Source organism: Dermochelys coriacea, chromosome 4 (genome assembly GCF_009764565.3).
Source record: "Dermochelys coriacea isolate rDerCor1 chromosome 4, rDerCor1.pri.v4, whole genome shotgun sequence".
NCBI classification, from domain to species: Eukaryota; Metazoa; Chordata; order Testudines; family Dermochelyidae; genus Dermochelys; species Dermochelys coriacea.
The window spans coordinates 89,015-109,143 of NC_050071.1; the positions used below are offsets into that span (position 1 = coordinate 89,015).

General features: G+C 43.7%; 1 protein-coding gene across 1 annotated transcript in view; it reads left to right on the forward strand.

The window, feature by feature from the left end:
* Positions 1 to 7,578: 7,578 nt before the first annotated feature.
* The window catches only part of LOC119854499 (deleted in malignant brain tumors 1 protein-like), an 89,319-nt gene continuing 76,768 nt past the window's right edge, over positions 7,579 to 20,129 (forward strand). Inside the window, exons 1-2 of the mRNA XM_043514025.1 lie at positions 7,579 to 7,821; positions 10,155 to 10,466. Coding sequence (XP_043369960.1) covers positions 7,761 to 7,821; positions 10,155 to 10,466 — 373 coding nt within the window. The 5' untranslated portion in view covers positions 7,579 to 7,760. The remainder of the gene's footprint in view (positions 7,822 to 10,154; positions 10,467 to 20,129) is intronic.

Sequence of the window (20,129 nt, forward strand, 5' to 3'; positions counted from 1 at the left end):
GAAAGTATAATCCCAACTATATAGATAAAATGATGGGGTCTAAATTAGCTGTTTCCACTCAAGATAGAGATTTCGGAGTCATTGTGGATAGTTAAGAATAATCTAGGCATGGCCCAATATCTAAACAAATACTTTGCCTCAGTCTTTAATAAGGCTAAAGAGGATCTTAGGAATAATGGTAGCATGACTAATGGGAATGAGGATATGGAGGTACATATTACCACATCTGAGGTAGAAGTGAAACTCAAACAGCTTAATGGGACTAAATCAGGAGGCCCAGATAATCTTCATCCAAGAATATTAAAGGAATTGGCACCTGAAATTGCAAGCCCATTAGCAAGAATTTTTAATGAATCTGTAAACTCAGGAGTAGTACCGAATGATTGGAGAATTGCTAATATAGTTCCTATTTTTAAGAAAGGAAAAAAAGTAATCCGGGTAACTACAGGCCTGTTAGTTTGACATCTGTAGTATGCAAGGTCCTGGAAAAAATTTTGAAGGAGAAAATAGTTAAGGACATTGAAGTCAATGGTAAACGGGACAAAATACAACATGGTTTTACAAAAGGTAGGTCGTGCCAAACCAACCTGATCTCCTTTTTTGAGAAAGTTACAGAGTTTTTAGACAAAGGAAATGCAGTGGATCTAATTTACCTAAATTTCAGTAAGGCGTTTGCTACTGTGCCACATGGGGAATTATTAGTTAAATTGGAAAAGATGGGGATCAATATGAACATCGAAAGATGGATAAGGAACTGATTAAAGGGGAGACTACAACAGGTCCTACTGAAAGATGAACTGTCAGGCTGGAGGGAGGTTACTAGTGGAATTCCTCAGGGATCAGTTTTGGGACCAATCTTATTTAATCTTTTTATTACTGAGCTCGGCACAAAAAGTGGGAGTGTACTAATAAAGTCTGCAGATGATACAAAGCTGGGAAGTATTGCCAATTCAGAGAAGGATCGGGATATCATACAGGAGGAGCCTTGAGGAGCTTGGCTTGTTTAGCCTAACTAAAAGAAGATTGAGGGGAGATATGAATGTTCTCTATAAATATAACAGAGGGATAAATACCGCAGAGGGAGAGGAATTATTTAAGCTCAGTACCAATGTGGACACAGGAACAAATGGGTATAAACTGGCCACCAGGAAGTTTAGACTTGAAATTAGATGAAGGTTTCTAACCATCAGAGGAGTGAAGTTTTGGAATAGCCTTCCAAAGGAAGCAGTGGGGGAAAAAGATCTATCTGGCTTTAAGATTAAACTCGATAAGTTTATGGAGGAGATGGTATGATGGGATAATATGATTTTGGTAATTAATTGATCTTTAAATATTCATGGTAAATAGGCCTAATGGCCTGTGATGGCTTATTAGATGGGTGGGATCTGAGTTACCCAGGAAAGAATTTTCTGTAGTATCTGGCTGGTGAATCTTGCCCATATGCTCAGGGTTTAGCTGATCGCCATATTTGGGGTCAGGAAGGAATTTTCCTCCAGGGCAGATTGGAAATAGCCCTGGAGGTTTTTCGCCTTCCTCTGTAGCATGGGGCATGGGTCAGTCGAGGGAGGATTCTCTGCTTCTGGAAGTCTTTAAACCATGATTTGAGGACTTCAATAGCTCAGACATAGGTGAGGTTTTTCGTAGGAGTGGGTGGGTGAGATTCTGCGGCCTGCATTGTGCAGGAGGTCAGACTAGATCAGAATGTTCCCTTCTGACCTTAGTATCTATGAATCTAGTTCTCTGAAAACATCCATTCAATGTGCAGCACAGTCGAAAAAGCAAACAGAATGCTGGTATAATTAAGAAAAGGATAGATAATAGGACAGAAAATATCATATTGCCTCTGTATAAATCCATTTTATGTTCACATCTTGAATACTGTGTGCAGATGTGGTCGCCCCATACCAAAAAACATATACTGGAATTGGAAAAGTTTCAGAAAAAGGCAACAAAAATGATTAGGGGTATAGAACGGCTTCCGTATGAGGAGAGATTAATAAGAATGGGAGTTTTCATCTTGGAAAAGAGACGGCTAAGGGGAGATATGATTGAGGTCTATAAAATCATGACTGGTGTAGAGAAAGTAGATAAGGAAGTGTTATTTGCTACTTCTCATAACACAAGAACTAGGGGTCACCAAATGAAATTAATAGGCAGCAGGTTTAAAACAAATAAAAGGAAGTATTTCTTCACACAACACACAGTCAATCTGTGGAAGTCCTTGCCAGAGAATGTTGTGAAGGCCAAGACCATAACTGGGTTCAAAAAAGAACTAGATAAATTCATGGAGGATAGGTCCATCAATGGCTATTAGCCAGGATCGGCAAGGACGGTGTCCCTAGCCTCTGTCAGAAGCTGGGAATGAGTGACAGGGGATGGATCACTTGATGATTACCTGTTCTGTTCATTCCCTCTGAGGCACCTGGCACTGGCCACTGTTGGTACACAAGATACTGGGCTAGATGGACCTTTGGTCTGACCCAGTATGGCTATTCTTATGTTCTTAACCATTAGGAAAGGAATAGATAAGAAGACAGAAAATATCATAATATTGTGACGGGTTCAGTCCAGAGATCCTCTTAAGACTGCCACTTGATGTGCTGGGATACCACTGAGAATAACCTCCCTGCCAGAATGGGTACCCCTCTGCAGTTCCTTAGACATTGAGATTCACTCAGCCCTGGGGTGTCTCAGTTAACAGGGATTTGTCCAGCACCCAGTGTACCACCTTTTTGGAAGCCTGAACCCCAAATAAATTCATTTTACTCTGTAAAAAGCTTACACAGTGTAAAGTCATAAATATTTGCCCTCTTTATCACTGCAAGAGAGATTGCACAGCAATTTGCCCCCCTCCCCAGTAACAATCACTTACACTGGGTTTATTAATAAACAAAAGTGATTTTATTAAGTATAAAAAGTAGGATTTAAGTGGTTTTAAGTAACAGACAGAACAAAGTAAGTCACAAAGCAAAATAAAACAAAACACACAAGTCTAAGCCTAATACACCAAGAAACTGATTACATGTAGCCTAATACACTAACAAACATACCCTCAAAGATGTTCCAATAAGCTTCTTTCACAGACTAGACTCCTTCCTAGTCTGGGCCCAAGCCTTTCCCCTGGTTCAATCTTTGTTAGTTCCAGGAGACATCTTAGTTGGTAAACCGGGGTTTTTTCATGACTGGCAGGCCACTTTGTCCTGCTCTACCCCCTTTTATATATTTGGCAGAAGTTTTGTGTCTCCATTTGACCCCTCCCCCACTTCTGAATGGAAAGGTACAAGGTTTAAGATTGATTCCAGCATCAGGTGACATGGTCACATGTCTCTGTGAGACCCCAGTCTCCATTGCCCATGCACTGGCCCTCACAATCACAGGAAGGCTTTCAGGTAAACAAGGCCATTTGTAGCCAATTGTCCTGGTAAATGGGAGTGATCAAGTTCCTAATTCCCCATTAACGGCCCTCACCTGGTGTGACTACATCAGTAACACAAGTTCATACCCCATATTTCTAACTTCACATATAAGAAGGATACATGCATACAAATAGGATGAACACATTCAGTAGATTATAACTTTTTCAATGATATGTTATGAGAGGTATTTTGCATAAAGCATATTCCAGTTATGTCATATTCATATTCATAAGCATATTTTCATAAAGCATATGGAGTGCAACATCACAAATCCCACTATGTAAATCCATGGTATGCCCACACCTTGAATACTGCATGCCATTCTCGTCACCCCATCTGCAAAAAGATATATTAGACTGTGGAAAAGTTCAGAGCATATTGACCTATCAAGTTATAGATCTTTTTCCATTTGGGGCACAAAATGAGATGTTAAGAGTGATCCCCTTCTGTAGGAATACAGGCCCACATTAGAGTAGGGTGAGCTATGTTTTTTAATTGAGTTGGGATGATAGCATGAGCCACAGGCCCAAAGCACGTAATAAAAAAGAATGATATCATGAGAAAGAAGTTATTGAGATAAACTTGTAGGGACCCTTCAAAATACTAGTGTTAACTTATTTAAGGTTTGGGCTGAAGTAATAGAAATAAAACATGGTTAATTGGGTACCAGGTGCAGTAAATAACTGGCTATATAAGAAACTGCTCTCACAGTCCCCAGCTAAAATCTGATAATTGGCAATGACACCACTTATTTGCTCAAGAGTATAAAAAATAATCTCTTAACAGGTTCATTGTTAATAGCTACCTGACAAACTGGAGCTGACCAATATTGGTCTAAGCACTCCTGGGTTTATCCTTTTTGTAATTATCTTGATCAAATGCTTATCAATGTTTTGTTCCTGTATGTGTAGTAAACTGCTTATTATTTAGGCTTTTTAGGCATGTTTAGAGCAATTGTATAAATACAGTTCAGCCTTTGTATTTAATAAAGGAATTTATGGTGAAATTAGTGTTATAGTAATACCTTGCATAAATAAGAAGAATTCCAACATCTTCCTTTCTCTAAAATCTTGTGGAAACCCATAACTATTTCACATTTGGTGACAATGTATACCTTCAAATCAGCGGCACTGCGATGGGTACCCGCATGGCCCCACAATATGCCAACATTTTTATGGCTGACTTAGAACAACGCTTCCTCAGCTCTCGTTCCCTAATGCCCCTACTCTACTTGCGCTACATTGATGACATCTTCATCATCTGGACCCATGGAAAAGAAGCTCTTGAGGAATTCCACCATGATTTCAACAATTTCCATCCCACCATCAACCTCAGCCTGGACCAGTCCACACAAGAGATCCACTTCCTGGACACTACGGTGCTAATAAGCGATGGTCACATAAACACCACCCTATATCGGAAACCTACTGACCGCTATTCCTACCTACATGCCTCTAGCTTTCATCCAGATCATACCACTCGATCCATTGTCTACAGCCAAGCGCTACGATATAACCGCATTTGCTCCAACCCCTCAGACAGAGACAAACACCTACAAGATCTCTATCATGCATTCCTACAACTACAGTACCCACCTGCTGAAGTGAAGAAACAGATTGACAGAGCCAGAAGAGTACCCAGAAGTCACCTACTACAGGACAGGCCCAACAAAGAAAACAACAGAACGCCACTAGCCATCACCTTCAGCCCCCAACTAAAACCCCTCCAACGCATCATCAAGGATCTACAACCTATCCTGAAGGACGAGCCATCGCTCTCTCAGATCTTGGGAGACAGACCAGTCCTTGCTTACAGACAGCCCCCAATCTGAAGCAAATACTCACCAGCAACCACACACCACACAACAGAACCACTAACCCAGGAACCTATCCTTGCAACAAAGCCCGTTGCCAACTCAGTCCACATATCTATTCAGGGGATACCATCATAGGGCCTAATCACATCAGCCACACTATCAGAGGCTCGTTCACCTGCGCATCTACCAATGTGATATATGCCATCATGTGCCAGCAATGCCCCTCTGCCATGTACATTGGCCAAACTGGACAGTCTCTACGTAAAAGAATGAATGGACACAAATCAGACGTCAAGAATTATAACATTCAAAAACCAGTTGGAGAACACTTCAATCTCTCTGGTCACTCGATCACAGACCTAAGAGTGGCTATACTTCAACAAAAAAGCTTCAAAAACAGACTCCAACGAGAGACTGCTGAATTGGAATTAATTTGCAAACTGGATACAATTAACTTAGGCTTGAATAGAGACTGGGAATGGATGAGTCATTACACAAAATAAAACTATTTCCCCATGGTATTTCTCCCTCCCACCCCACCCCCCACTGTTCCTCTGATATTCTTGTTAACTGCTGGAATTAGCCTACCTGCTTGTCACCATGAAAGGTTTTCCTCCTTCCCCCCCCTGCTGTTGGTGATGGCTTATCTTAAGTGATCACTCTCCTTACAGTGTGTATGATAAACCCATTGTTTCATGTTCTCTGTGTGTGTGTATATAAATCTCTCCTCTGTTTTTTCCACCAAATGCATCCGATAAAGTGAGCTGTAGCTCACGAAAGCTTATGCTCTAATAAATTTGTTAGTCTCTAAGGTGCCACAAGTACTCCTTTTCTTTTTAGTTGAGTGAAGTTTCAGGCATTTCCCAGAGCACTGCAGTTGGTGTTGATAATGTCAGCACAAAGCAGTTAGCAAACTTTGCATCCTTTATTGCTTTTTCTAACAGAGAGGAAGCATTTTAATGAGGAGAATATCCATGACTAGTGCACATTCACTTCCCATTTTTAGTTTGATTTTGATCAAGTCCCCTTTGTCTTTTAGGGACAGTGATTCATACCAGGGTTTCCTGGGCTTCCTTTTCTTTTTTCCTCATTTTGTGCACTTAAATAAATCTTTCTTTCCCAGCAACTGGCAGCTGCCAGGAAGATAGCTTTCTGCAAAAAATGCAGCACTCTCAGTCATGCAGGGAGGGAACTAGAAGGCTAAAAGAGAAGCCTGCTGGTCTCAGGAGCTCACTCTCCCATTTCTCTCCACATTTGTCACTTGAGGAATAAACCTGGTCATTTCCAAGGCACAGTTGCAATGAAACAGATGCCCAAACCCACCATACCTATAGTTATGCTAATGGGTGTTAAAGACAGAGATAGATAATTGCACCCTCAAAGCGATCTATTTTTAAAGTTTTATATTGTGATTTCGATGTTATTGATGTGAATGAATTTAAGTTTGTAGTTCTAATACATTCACTTTTGCCTTTTAGCTTTAAAAATCAGATGGACACTGGGCTCCTGCTGCTAACACTAAAGGAAGTCTCAAGGAAATAAATAAATAAATACTAATTAATGCAGGGCAGCTGCAGAACTCCATGAGCGGACAGATTAGGTTTCAGCACTTGCCAGCTGACATCCTGCATGTTTTGAAGATAATGGCTGGGAGGACAGAAACACTGGATACAATGTTAAACAGTATAGACAGCAAATGATTTAGGAATGAAAGTTAGATTATTCCATTTTGCAGGACATCTTGCAATTTTGAACAAAATGGATCAAAACCCAAAGAATTCAACATTTCCCACAAACCAAAATTCTGGGGGGAAAATCATTTTGGGTCAAGCAAAATGTTTCAAAACATTTTGCTCCAATTTAGACTTAAAAAATAGTATGAAATACAATTAATTGCTAAATGAAAAATTGAAATGTTCTATTCCAAAAATGTCAAATGGGACAGTTGCTACAATATCAGTTATGCACGGGTAGCATTTGTCTACAGTGTTTTTTAATCATGTAAAAAGAATGGAAAAAATGCACCAAGACAAATCAACTGTATCATCTTTGATTATAACAGCCAAAGCAGAGTCCCCACCATCGGTGATATTCACAGTTTAGAAAGGGTAATTGAAGAACTTCTTCTACCTCTGAAGGCACCTGCTATAATTGATAGACATGCACCATACAGGAATTCTTAAGAATCTTAAGACCACTACTGGTCTTCATGGTCCACACATGAAGCTCTAACACTACCACAAGAGGAGCAGAAGAAATTCCTCTTTTCTGATATAGCTGATCCCAATGGCCAAAAAAAAAAGCTCTAGTTCTGTGATATGTGTGTGGCTGCAGGTGACCCCCACACTGCTCTGTGGGTGTGTGTTTTCAGAAGTTCTTCTTTGTTTTTTCCTGTTACTGACGCCAGCAGCTGAATCTATAGATTTCCCTTCCACTTCTTTGTGGTCATATCTCAAACACAGATAAGCCTTGGCAGGGTGTTTAGGTGCAACCCGTGCAGTGTCGGAGGAAGAAGGGTCACGGTGACAATGGAGGGACTTCTCTCTATTCAGTTGCTTTGGCTTCTCCTTTCTTTTCACTCCACCATAGGTAAGTACCTGCTTTAGTTCTTAGACAAACTGACCCTAAAGGATTGTAATTTGGGGTCCAATAGGTTTTAGTGATTTTTTTTTGCTTTCAGTCACCAATGATGTAAAAAGTAAGAACTGTCTTCTCATAGAAAGAAAATTAAACTAAAGTTGTGTCTGTCTCCTGTAGATAAGTACCAGAGAGAAAGGTACTTCAATAGTTAGGGACTGTTCTCACTCAATCTGCATATTGTACAAAATATCTTGCTCCTGGAGCACTGTGAGCCCGGAACTGTTTATTAGCAGACCCAATGACTCCAGAACTAATTACCACTCAAGTAAAAGCATTAGGGCCAGATTCTTTTCTCAGTACAAGACAGAAGAATGAGGAAGGCCTAGGGACTGCTCTGACTTAGACCACCTGGGAAATGGTGCTCTGACTTAGACCACCCGGGAAATGGCAGTGCGTAGCTGTACTCCAGCAGGTCTCCTTTCATCCCCTAAATGCTCCCCACACCAAAAGTTGGTGTAGGAACCAGGTACACTGGCTTTATACCAGCTGAGAGCTCTTCTTCTCTGGGAGAATTCTGAGCAGGGCAGTTAGCATCAGACTCTGGCCACTCTGTACTCCCTGAGCTGAGTGGCCAGAAAAGGAGCAGACTGGGGGAAGAGAGTCTGGCCTTAAAGGAGGGAGGCCTTTGGCTGGTTTTTCTCACTCCAACTCTCTCCTCCAACTGCAAAATTCTTCCTGTATGCCCCTCTCTGACCCACACTAAACCATCCTATCGGAAACTTCCCAACCTCCTAGCCTGAGTCAAATGTCTGTCTTTTCACTTTGAAAATCTAGTTACCCTACTCTCTGGGCAATGACTGGGGAGGGAAAGGGGCAGCAGTGGGCGTGAGGGAGATCCACTGACTGGGTACAGGAAGGATGGGTGAGCGGGGAAGAGAGGTCATGCATGGCACTGATTAGGGGAGGATGGTGAGGGAAACGGGCAGGCTGGGGAGAAGGGGAACCATTTGCAAGTGGAGCAGTTGCCCCCACCCCCAACTTTTCATATATGTCTCATAACATCTTACAGTGCCACCCAGCCTTTGCAGGACAGACTATCCTATATAAAGGTCTATAAGCTGACATAATTCCCACACCCCTTACTTTTTTCGAAATGCCCCCTTGCTGGGGAGTTCTGTGAGAAGCAAGCGATTCAACAGCTGGTGGGGGTGGCTGATGCAGTGGGTAACTGCAGGTGCTCAGGTAAAGGGGAGGTTTGCTGATTCCCAATGAGAATGTTTTACAGTGATTTGGAGGGAAAGGAAGGTACTTGGTGTCTGGAGGAATTGGATCTAGTGAAAGGTCTCTTGCGGGCTGCCAGAAACATTGCTGTGTATCTTTCGACTGTGACTATGCTCAATATGCAACAGCCCAGATGGATGGTACAGGAGAAGATGAGTGGGATTCAGAAGGCAACACCTTTCACCAGGGGTTGGAACCACTATGTTGTGTGACAGACACTTGACAAAATTACCCTACTTAGTGACAGACAGGGAAGTTTCAGAGTAACAGCCATGTTAGTCTGTATCTGTAAAAAGAAAAGAGTACTTGTTGCACCTTAGAGACTAAAAAATTTATTAGAGCATAAGCTTTCATGAGCTACAGCTCATTTCGTTGGATGCATTCAGTGGAAAATATAATGGGGAGATTTCATATACACAGAGAACATGAAACAATGGGTGTTACCATACAGACTGTAACAAGATTGATCAGGAAAGGTGAGCTATTACCAGCAGGAGAGTGGAGGAGGAGGACCTTTTGTAGGGTCATTTCCAGCACTTTACAAGAACAGTAGGAGGGGAAATAAACAAGGGGAAATAGTTTTACTTTGTGTAATGACACATCCACTCTCAGTCTTTATTCAAGCGTAAGTTAATTGTATCCAGTTTGCAAATTAATTCCAGTTCAGCAGTCTCTCATTGGAGTCTGTTTTTGAAGTTTTTTTTTTGAAGAATTGCCACTTTTAGGTCTGTAATCGAGTGACCAAAGAGATTGAAGCATTCTCCGACTGGTTTTTGAGTGTTATAATTCTTGACGTCTGATTGTGGGGAAGGTTGTCATTCAGTCTTTCAATTTTTTTAAAATTACCATGGACCTCAATTTTTACCATGGACACTTGTGTCTGTGTACAGACATGCTGCTGACCCCTGCCTTCCATCGTCTGATTATAGTGAGTAACATGACTGGGAGAGGGGAGATGAAGCCCACTCTGGGATTTGAGTCATGATATTGACAGAGCCAGATGGGATAACTGACAACAATAAGGATGCTCTCTCATAACCCTGTCCTGTATCTGTCTGAAGGTGCTGATATTCTGAGGCTGGTGGATGGAGGCAGCCCCTGTGCTGGGAGAGTGGAGGTTAAACACCAAGATCAGTGGGGTATGGTGTGTGATGATGATGAAACAGAACGACAGTATCATTCAGTCATTTGTAAACAGCTGGTATGTGGATCTGCTGTTGCCACATCTGAAGCTTTAATTTTTGGAGAACATTCTGGACTGACTTGGCTGACAGAAGTTATTTGTCATGGTAATGAGTCAGCTCTCTGGGACTGCAAACATGGAGGATGGGAATTGAAATCTTGCCCTTATACTGCTGGAGTGCTCTGTTCCGGTAAGAAATCAGCCATCCAAGTCCGTCAAGGCAAAATGGTGTGTATTCATGGGCGATGGCTAACATAGGCAAGGGAAGGCATTGCCTTCCCAAAAAACCAGGGATGGCCTTGCCCATGCTCCAGCAGGCCAGGAATGCTGGGGCCATGGCGCGGATGCCAGGTTGCTCCAGGGGCCGGAGCCATTGACCGCTGGAGCCGCAGCGTGGCTGCCTGGCTGCTCTGGGGCTGCAGTGGATCTGGCGCTGCGCAGCTGCTGGACTGCTGGAGGAACTAGGGCTGCCTGGCACTCAGGGAGGGGGGGGAGATCTGGGGCCAAACGGCTGTCTGGTGCTGCGGGGGGAGAGGAAGGCGCTAGCCTTGGGCAGGGGCCAGTGGCCATAATGGGGTGGGGGTGGGGATGGGGGGCTGGGAGTGCAGGACAGTGGCCACAATGGGTGCTGCGTTCTGGTGGGTGCAGAAGGGGCGTGGCCTTTGTCAGAAAGGGCGGGGCTGTGGCTTGCCTCCCCAAGCCAGCCATTCACCCACCACCCATGTGAGTATCACATTTCTATGACCTGAGGGAGAAATGAATACAATCTGGATTAACTTCTGTATCTATTGCCATTTATATCACTGGCTAATGAGGAAATCCTGGTGTGACTGCTGTGATTTGTAAAGGTTCTGAATTATGCAAATTCCAGTCTTGGCATGAAGAAGCCCATCATAAGAAGGCAGAGATTCTGAGGTAGACTCCTCCCTAGCCAAATGGTGGTTAATTCCTCTCAGTATTGGTGATTTGATTGTCAGTGCATTCTTCTCTGAACTGTTATGTGGGGTGTTTCAGGGATGGACAGCACAGCTCCTCTTACCACCACCTGCTGGAGAAACAGCTTCACTCCATGCATTGTTTCCAAAGCAATGGCATACACAGCTATCTCATTCACTTATGTCCTCTTAAGTCTTCTTGGCAATGGATTAGGTTTTCCTTCCTTCCTGTGACAAGTGGGCAGAGATGTTTAAGAAAAGGAAGAGCATTTTTCTTTGAACTTAAACACTCAAAAGCTTGATCCTTGTCCCATTAAAGTCAATAGCAAAATTCCCTCAGCCTTCAACTGGAGGAGAATCCAGCCCTAAAGCTGTATCCTCCGCTACTTCCATGATGAAGCCTTTTGTATAAAGAGTGAAATTTATTATTCTTTTCTAATCACCTCTATTAAGTCCTTCTATTGCATCTCACCTGATTCCTGTAGGAAACAAGTGGGGGTTTTTAAGCATTGAAGATATTACCTTTTCCATCAGTGTTAGAAAAACGGTTCTTTCTCTCCACTATCTTAACTAGCATTTATGTGAAAATAGTGCTTTGAAAATTTCCATATTTCTGTCCCTCCCCCTTCTCTTTAACCAGGAGATTGGTTTCTTTCTCTGCCTCTTCACCCTCTCCAAGCTGTACATTTGTTTTTAAATCTCTCATCTCCACTTCTCATTTTGTTTTGTTTTAATGCAACATAGTAAGAATTTTTAGTAGTTTGTACAGTCAAAATTAGAAGCTTCGGCAGCTAGAGATCAGCCTGCTTTTGGATATGCTTTGCATTTTCAAAAATAGGGTGTAAATGGCCCTAAAGGAGCCTGAGGGTTAGTTTCCTGAGGGGATTTAGATGTTACACCTAACTTTTAGGTATCTTATCACCCAGTAGAATTCACAAAGACTGATTTTTAGGCACCCAGGCTCCCTATACAATACATGGGAAAAGTCAGATGCCCCAGAATGGGATTCACAAAAGCCAGCATGTTGAGTGAGAAGCTGCCTAAGCTAGCGAAGACTAGATGCTAAGGAGAGAGGTGTGTCCTAAACCCTGTCCCTCAAAGGGAGTTAGGTGTCTAAGTTTGGGCTGGAGAGAGATGGCAATCTCTGTTTGGCATTTACAGCTGTGAACCCTCTTCTGGAGTCAGTAGTGCGTGAGTAGCTCCACACACACACACAGATTGGGGTCTTACATGCAACATCTGGCCCAATGGTTAGAGCACTTACCTATGGAAGTAGGAGAGGCCTGGTTCAATTCTATGCTGTGGCTGATATTACTTGAATGCCTGAAGTACAAAGTCATTTTCAGTCCCTCTTTGGCCCCATGCATATTTAATTATTTAACATACAGTGAGAGCTTCAACAGGATAGCCTGAGATCCCTGTACGTGATACCCAAATGGTTAGGTTTCAAAGGGGTAGCCGTGTTAGTCTGTATCAGCAAGAGGAGTACTTGTGGCACCTTAGAGACTAACAAATTTATTTGGGCATAAGCTTTCATGGGCTACAACCCACTTCTTCAGATTAATGGAGTGGAAATTACAGTAGGCAGGTGTAAATATACTAACACATGAAAAGATGGGAGTTACCTGACCAAGTGGAGGACCAGTGCTAACGAGGCCAATTCAATCAGGGTGGATGTGGCCTACTCCCAACAGTTGACAAGAAAGCATGAATATCAAAAAGGGGGGAACTTACTTTTTGTAGTGAGCCAGCCACTCCCAGTCTCTATTCAGACCCAGCCTGATAGTGTCCAGTTAGAAAATGAATTCCAGCTCTGCAGTTTCTCATTGGAGTCTGTTTTTGAAGTTTTTTTGTTGAAGAATGGCCACTTTTTAGTCTGTTACTGAGTGTCCAGGGGGATTGAAGTGCTCTCCTACTGGTTTTTGAATGTTTCTAGTCTTGATGTCTGATTTGTGTCCATTTATCCTTTTGAGTAGAGACAGTCCAGTTTGGCCAATGTACATGGCAGAGGGGGCAAAGTATGTGGAGTTAAGCATGTTCTGAGCACACCTTCCAGGCCAGGCCTCCCAGATAAGATAGGCAGGGCCAGGTCTAGTTGGAGAATCCCGCTGGGTGTTAGGCATGAGATAGGTATCCAGGCTCCTGCCTGAGGCAACAGTACACATGCACAGAAGCAGCAACTTAGGTGCCCAGAGGTCTTTTATAGTGAAAATGCAGGGGCCTAGCTGGGAAGTTAGGTGCCTCAGGGTTAGATGGCTGCTGAGCAGGGATTCTGTCACTGCCAGTGGCACCTGAATGTTGGAGTTAGGCATCTAAAATGGGATTTTAGCACCTAAGCTCTGTGAATCTGCTGCTGAGTGCTCAGCTGAGAACAGGATAGTGATGAGAGGAGGGGCATAGTCACTTTTCCAGCATTTTTAAATGAGACAGTAATTGGTAGCATGGTAAATAACAATAGGGACACATCAGTCTCCACAGGGATGTAGAGCAATCTGGGTTGCTTGGTAAACTGGGTTTATTTGAACATGTTAACACTGCCAGAAAAAAGAATGGGCAGGACACCATTTGTGCAAAACCATAATTGTGAAAAAGGTTAAAGCCCATTGATTTCAATGGGACTTAGGTGCATAAGGACCTTTTGTGAACCTGGGCCTGAGGAGTAGTGGTGAATTACGTAATTAATGCATGAAAATTGTCTAAACTACATGTGAATATGTATAATTGTACATGAAATGTGCATACTAATTGTAGGTCAACACCAACATCTTGGATTAACAGATTATTTCTGTTGCTTTTCCATAACCAACCAGTATCACCTCAATAGTCTCTGAACTGAGTCTTAGCCAGTTTTCCTGCATCCATGCCCCAGCACAATTAACCCTTCTGGCGGGGCCAGGTAAAATGGAGACAAAGTTCAGATCTCCTCACTAATCTGCTCAACAGCTTCAGGCATGCATTGAACAGAGGTGGCATGATGGGGCCCAGAGGGCAGAGTAGCAATTGACCCACATCACCCTCTAGGATCCCTCAGCAAGGTAGGAATAGAATGACCTGAGAGCAATCCCATCCACATCCTATGATGTGTACATGAGTCCATTTATCATGGTCAGTAGTATCAAAGGCAGGTGACAGACATGTAATACCATTATGAATACCTGGTCTTCAGCCACTATTTCCCCCCCACACACTGTTACTCACACCTTCTTGTCAACTGTTGGAAATGGACCATCCTGATTATCACTACAAAAGGTGTTTTTTTTTCTCCTGCTGGTAATAGCTCACCTTAGCTGATCACTCTCATCATAGTGGGTATGGCAACACCCATTTTTTCATGTTCTCTGTATATATATATCTTCCTACTGTATTTTCCACTGCATGCATCCAATGAAGTGGGTTTTAGCCCACAAAAGCTTATGCTCAAATACATTTGTTAGTCTCTAAGGTGCCACAATTACTCCTCGTTCTTTTTGCTGATAGAAACTAACATGGCTACCACTCTGAAAACTGAATGTTGGGGAGAGGTCATCCACCAGTGCCAACAGAACTGTTTGTGTCATACCAAATCAATAAGTAGACTGACAAAGGTAAAGGATCTGAGGGAGCTTGCCACTACCTTTTCAGAAATTTTGACTCAAAGTGCAAAATTTGATACATGGCCAGAATTGTTAAGATTGTCAGTATGAAATATACTTACTTTTTGAAGAAGGTTGACCATATGCTTCTTTAAGAGAAACAGGCTAGCTGGCCTCCTTTAAGGAAGTGTTGACAAACTCCACACATCTTCCCCAGGCAAGAAGGACATTGTTCTCAAGCACAAGTTGATATTTGAAGGGCTTCCAGTTTCTCAAGAATGACACCAGCTAAAACACAAGAGAATAAGTACTTTGTCCCCTCAAGCACATACTCTCCTCATACAGGGGCAGATGACTGATCACATCCAAGAAATTTTACACAATTCCTCATAGTAAGAGGTACTCAAATGAACAGCAAAGAGGTGGTAGCTTGGAATAACCAAGATACCCATCTCTCAAAGTAAATCTAAAGCCTGAGATTTTATGGATGCTCTAGGGAGGCAAAAAACAATTTCTCTGCTACTTTCACACATATGGCATAAAAGATTTAAAAAAAAGCTTTCATGAGGAATCAAATTGGAGCCAAGGTGACCTGTGAGGCCAAAAGTGGAAGAGAGTTCCTAGTGCTCACTCTATCAACAGCTGAAGACAAATAAGTGTTAAATTCCATCAATCTGCTGACACAGTGGGCTGCTGAAGAACAATCCTGGCCCTCAAAGCCTTATGGAACTGTTGTGGTTCCATCCAAACAGTTACACTATTGCAACACGAGAAGTGAGTCCCCACTAAAATTGAAGGAAGCAATAAATATGTTAAATAATGCCAGGCATAATGACACCCCACCCTTAAACTTTCCCCACAATGAAAACTGACAGTTTTTTCCTGCTCTTTGCTTTCTGCCTCAGCCAATTTCTGATTCATGGCAAAACTTTACCTTTCACCCCATGACGTCTTTGTTTTCTTGATAGCCTCTTGAGAATGATTTTGGCAAAGGTTTTTGAAACTCCAAAGAAATTGTCAACTAGTTCTCCCTTATCTACTATACAGTAGACATTGAAAGAATTTGAATAGATAAATGAGACATGATTTTCCTTTGCCAAAGCCATGTTGGATAGTCATTGCCATGTCATATGACCACCTAAGTGTTTTATAAATCTGTTTTTAATTGGAAGGAACTGAGGGACTCACTATGCTTCGGGTCTCTCTTCTTCAGTTGGTCCATTTATCTTCCCGTTCTCTTCCGTCCATTCTCCCAGTTCTCCTCCTCTCATCCCTACCTCCTCCCTTACCAATCCTTCAGTTCCCTCAACCCTAATATTAGTCTCTCATGCCCCCACCCCCCAGTCCTTCTTTCTAAATCCTGTACTCTCCCACCAAGCCTCTCAGTTCTTACCCTTCCAGTCCCTCACATTTTCATCACACCCAAATCCATTAGTGTCTCAACACTAATTCCGCAACTCTCTGCCTTCCACCACTCCTCTCTGCCTCCTCCTTTACCAGTCCCTCAGTTCCCTCTCCCCTTCTCAGTCACCTCTCTCAGTTGTCTCCACTTTCCCCATACATGTCTTCAGTTCCCCCTGACACCATTCCCTCATACACAGATTCAGCTTTTCTCCTGCTGCTGTGATTCCCTCCCCCTTCTCCTCTTCCCCTGCCTGCTGTTCAGTGATTCATTTGTGGGTTCCTCCCCCAGCTCCCTCTGAAACTTTGCTAGTGGAGGTGAGGGGGCGGGTTCTTAATGTCTGTTAGGGTAATGAGGGAGTCTCAACCACATGCCAAGGCCAGAAAGGGGAAAATCTCAGAGGAAAGGTTGGAGAACTGGAGAAGGGGCCAGAATGCAGGAGCTTTCAGCCATCAGCTGGGGCTCAGATGGCTTTAGTTGGGTCAACACCAAGATAATCCACCTGAGGGAGAAATGGTGGAGGACTATGTAAGAGAGCAGTATGACTGCTCAGAGCTCCAATATGAAACTGGAGAAAAGCCTGTTGAGAGTCTTTGGGTTAAGTTTAGGGGCAAGAGTAACAAGGGTGATGTCGTGGTGGGCGTGTGCTATAGACCTGCGGACCAGGAGGATGAGGTAGACAAGGCTTTCTTTGGACAACTAACAGAAGTTTCCAGATCGCAGGCCCTGGTTCTCATGGGAGACTCTAGTCACCCCGACATCTGCTGGGAGAGCAATACAGCGGTGCACAGACAATCCAGGAAGTTTTTGGAGAGTGTTGGGAACAACTTCCTGGTGCAAGTGCTGGAGGAACCAATGAGGGGACATGATACTCTTGATCTGCTGCTCACAAACAGGGAAGAATTGGTAGGGGAAGTAGAAGTGGTGGCAACCTGGGCAGCAGTGACCACGAGATGGTCGAGTTCAGGATCCTGACAAAAGGAAGAAAGGAGAGCAGCAAAATACAGACCTTGGACTTCAGAAAAGCAGACTTTGACTCCCTCAGGGAACTGATGGGCAGGATCCCCTGGAAGGCTAATATGAGGAAGAAAGGAGTCCAGGAGAGCTGGCTGTATTTTAAAGAAGTCTTATTGAGGTTGCAGGAACAAACCAACCCAAATGTGCAGAAAGAATAGCAAATACGGTAGGCGACCAGCTTGGCTTAACAATGAAATCTTGGTGAGCTTAAACAGAAAAAGGAAGCTTACAAGAAGTGGAAACTTGGACAGATGACTAGGGATGAGTATAAAAACATTGCTAGATCATGCAGGGGTGTAATCAGGAAGGCCAAGGCACAATTGGAGTTATAGCTAGCAAGGGATGTGAAGGGTAACAAGAAAGATTTCTACAGGTATGTTAGCAACAAGAAGACGGTCAGGGAAAGTCTGGGACCCTTACTGAATGGGGGAGGCAACCTAGTGACAGATAATGTGGAAAAAGCTGAAGCACTCAATGCTTTTTTTGTCTCGGTCTTCACAGACAAGGTCAGCTCCCAGACTGCTGCACTGGGCAACACAGTATGGGGAGGAGGTGAGCAGTGTTCAGTGGTGAAAGAACAGGTTAAGGACTATTTAGAAAAGCTGGACATGTACAAGTCCATGGGACCAGATCTAATGCATCCAAGTATGCTGAGGGAGTTGGCTGATGTGATAACAGAGCCATTGGCTGTTATCTGTGAAAACTCATGGTGATCGGGGGAGATTTTTAAGGCCCGGCTTGACAAAGCCCTGGCTGGGATGATTTAGTTGGGGTTGGTCCTGCTTTGAGCAGGGGGTGGGACTAGATGACATCCTGAGGTCCCTTCCAACCCTGAAATTCTATCATTCTATAAACACAGCAGCATTCCCTGCAGTGGAGGTGTAGGAGGAGGCTTTAATGGCACCATATGTGCTTCCTCTTCTTGGACAACTTACATGGAGAAGGGTGAACAATAAGCTGCTGTGAGGTAAGGAGAAGCTCTGCCAGACAGCTCAAGGGACTGAGTGGAACTAAAGAGTGAGGAGACTCAGGGGAAGAGATGTAGACCAGGCTGGGGACTGAGCTGGCTGTCTTAGATCTAATTACTGTAGATTCCCAGAGCATTCCAGCTCTTTGTTACAGAACCCTGCTGAGAAGCAGATGCTGGCAAGTGCTAAGCACCTACAGCTTAGCTCCCCCTGTGGCACTGATCCAGGGTCACTGCTGCAGATTCTGCTATCTGTGTTTGCTGTCCCCCTCCTTCTCATGCAGCTGATTTAACCCATGGATTGGCACCTCTGTTAAATGTCTATAGCTGACACACACTAAAGAAACTCTGATTTCTAGGGAAGGAGGAGATCCACAAGCTCAAAGGTTCTCTGCATCCTGCTCCTGCCCAAAACCAAATGGACTCCAGTGCCTGTCAGATCTTCTGTAATTGTGGAGGTGATGGCAGAAGGCCACAATGAGTACAGATATGTGGACACAATATCTGTGTCCCTTTAAAACCCACATCTGTGAAGTAAAAACATTATCAAACATAGTCCTGGTCTACACTATGAGGTTAGGTCGAAGTAATCCATGTTTGGTCGAATTTATAATTAATACGTCTACACAACCAAGTTCATTCTGCTGACCTAAAGGGCTCTTAAAATCTACTGCTGTACTCCTCCCTGAAGAGAGGCGTAGTCCTAAAATTGACCTTCCTGGGTCGAATTTGGGGTAGTGTAGATGCAGTGCTGTGCAAGTTGATGTTCTTGGCCTCTGGAAGTTTTCCCAGAGTGCTCCAATGTGACCACTCTGGACAGAACTTTCAACTCTGCTGCACAAGCCAGGTACACAGGAAAAGCCCCGGGAACTTTTTAATTCCATTTCCTGTTTGGTCAGCGTGGCGAGCTCAGCAGCACAGGTGAGGATGCAGAGCAGACACGGAATTGCAAATGAGCTCCAGCATGGAGCGAACACAAGACACTGGATCTTTTTTCTGTATGGGAAATTAAATCTGTGCAGTCAGAACGCTGAAGCAGCAGAAGAAACACCGATATCTATGCCAAAATCGCACAGGGCATGGTGGAGAGAGGCTACACCAGGGACGCACAGCAGTGCCCCGTGAAAATTAAGGAGCTCAGGCAAACCTACGAAAAGACAAAGGAGGCAAATGGTTGCTCTGGGTCAGAGCCCCAGACTGCCGCTTCTATGAACAGCTGCATGACATTCGGGGTGGGGGGGTACCCTACCAGTATCCCAACATTCTCCATGGATACCTGCCAGGTGGCAGCCTCAGGAAACTCGGATGAGGATTTTGCCAATGAGGAAGAGGAGGAGGAGGAGAATGTGCAATAGACAAGCGGAGAATCCATTCTCCCTGGAAGCCAGGATCTTTTCCTCACTCTGGAGCCAATACCCTCCTCGAACCTATTCTTCCTGGAGCCTGATGGTGGAGAAGGCACCTCTGGTGAGTGCACATTTGTAATGGCACTGCAGGGGTTAAATGCAATTGTATTTAATGTTTGATCTGCCCCGAACAATTGGGGTGCATTCGCAGCCACTACAGCTAATGGAAAAGTCTGTTTATGTGTCTGGGGAATGGAGCGGGAATCCTCCAGGGACATCATTAATGATCTGGAGGATGGCGTGGATTGCACCCTCAGCAAGTTTGCTGATGACACTAAACTGAGAGGAGTGGTAGATACACTGTAGGGTAGGGATAGGATACAGAGGGACCTAGACAAATTAGAGGATTGGGCCAAAAGAAATCTGATGAGGTTCAACAAGGACAAGTGCAGAGTCCTGCACTTACGATGGAAGAATCCCATGCACTGCTACAGACTAGGGACCGAATAGATAGGGAGCAGGTCTGCAGAAAAGGACCTAGGGGTTACAGTGGACAAGAAGCTGGATATGAGTCAACAGTGTGCCATTGTTGCCAAGAAGGCCAATGGCATTTT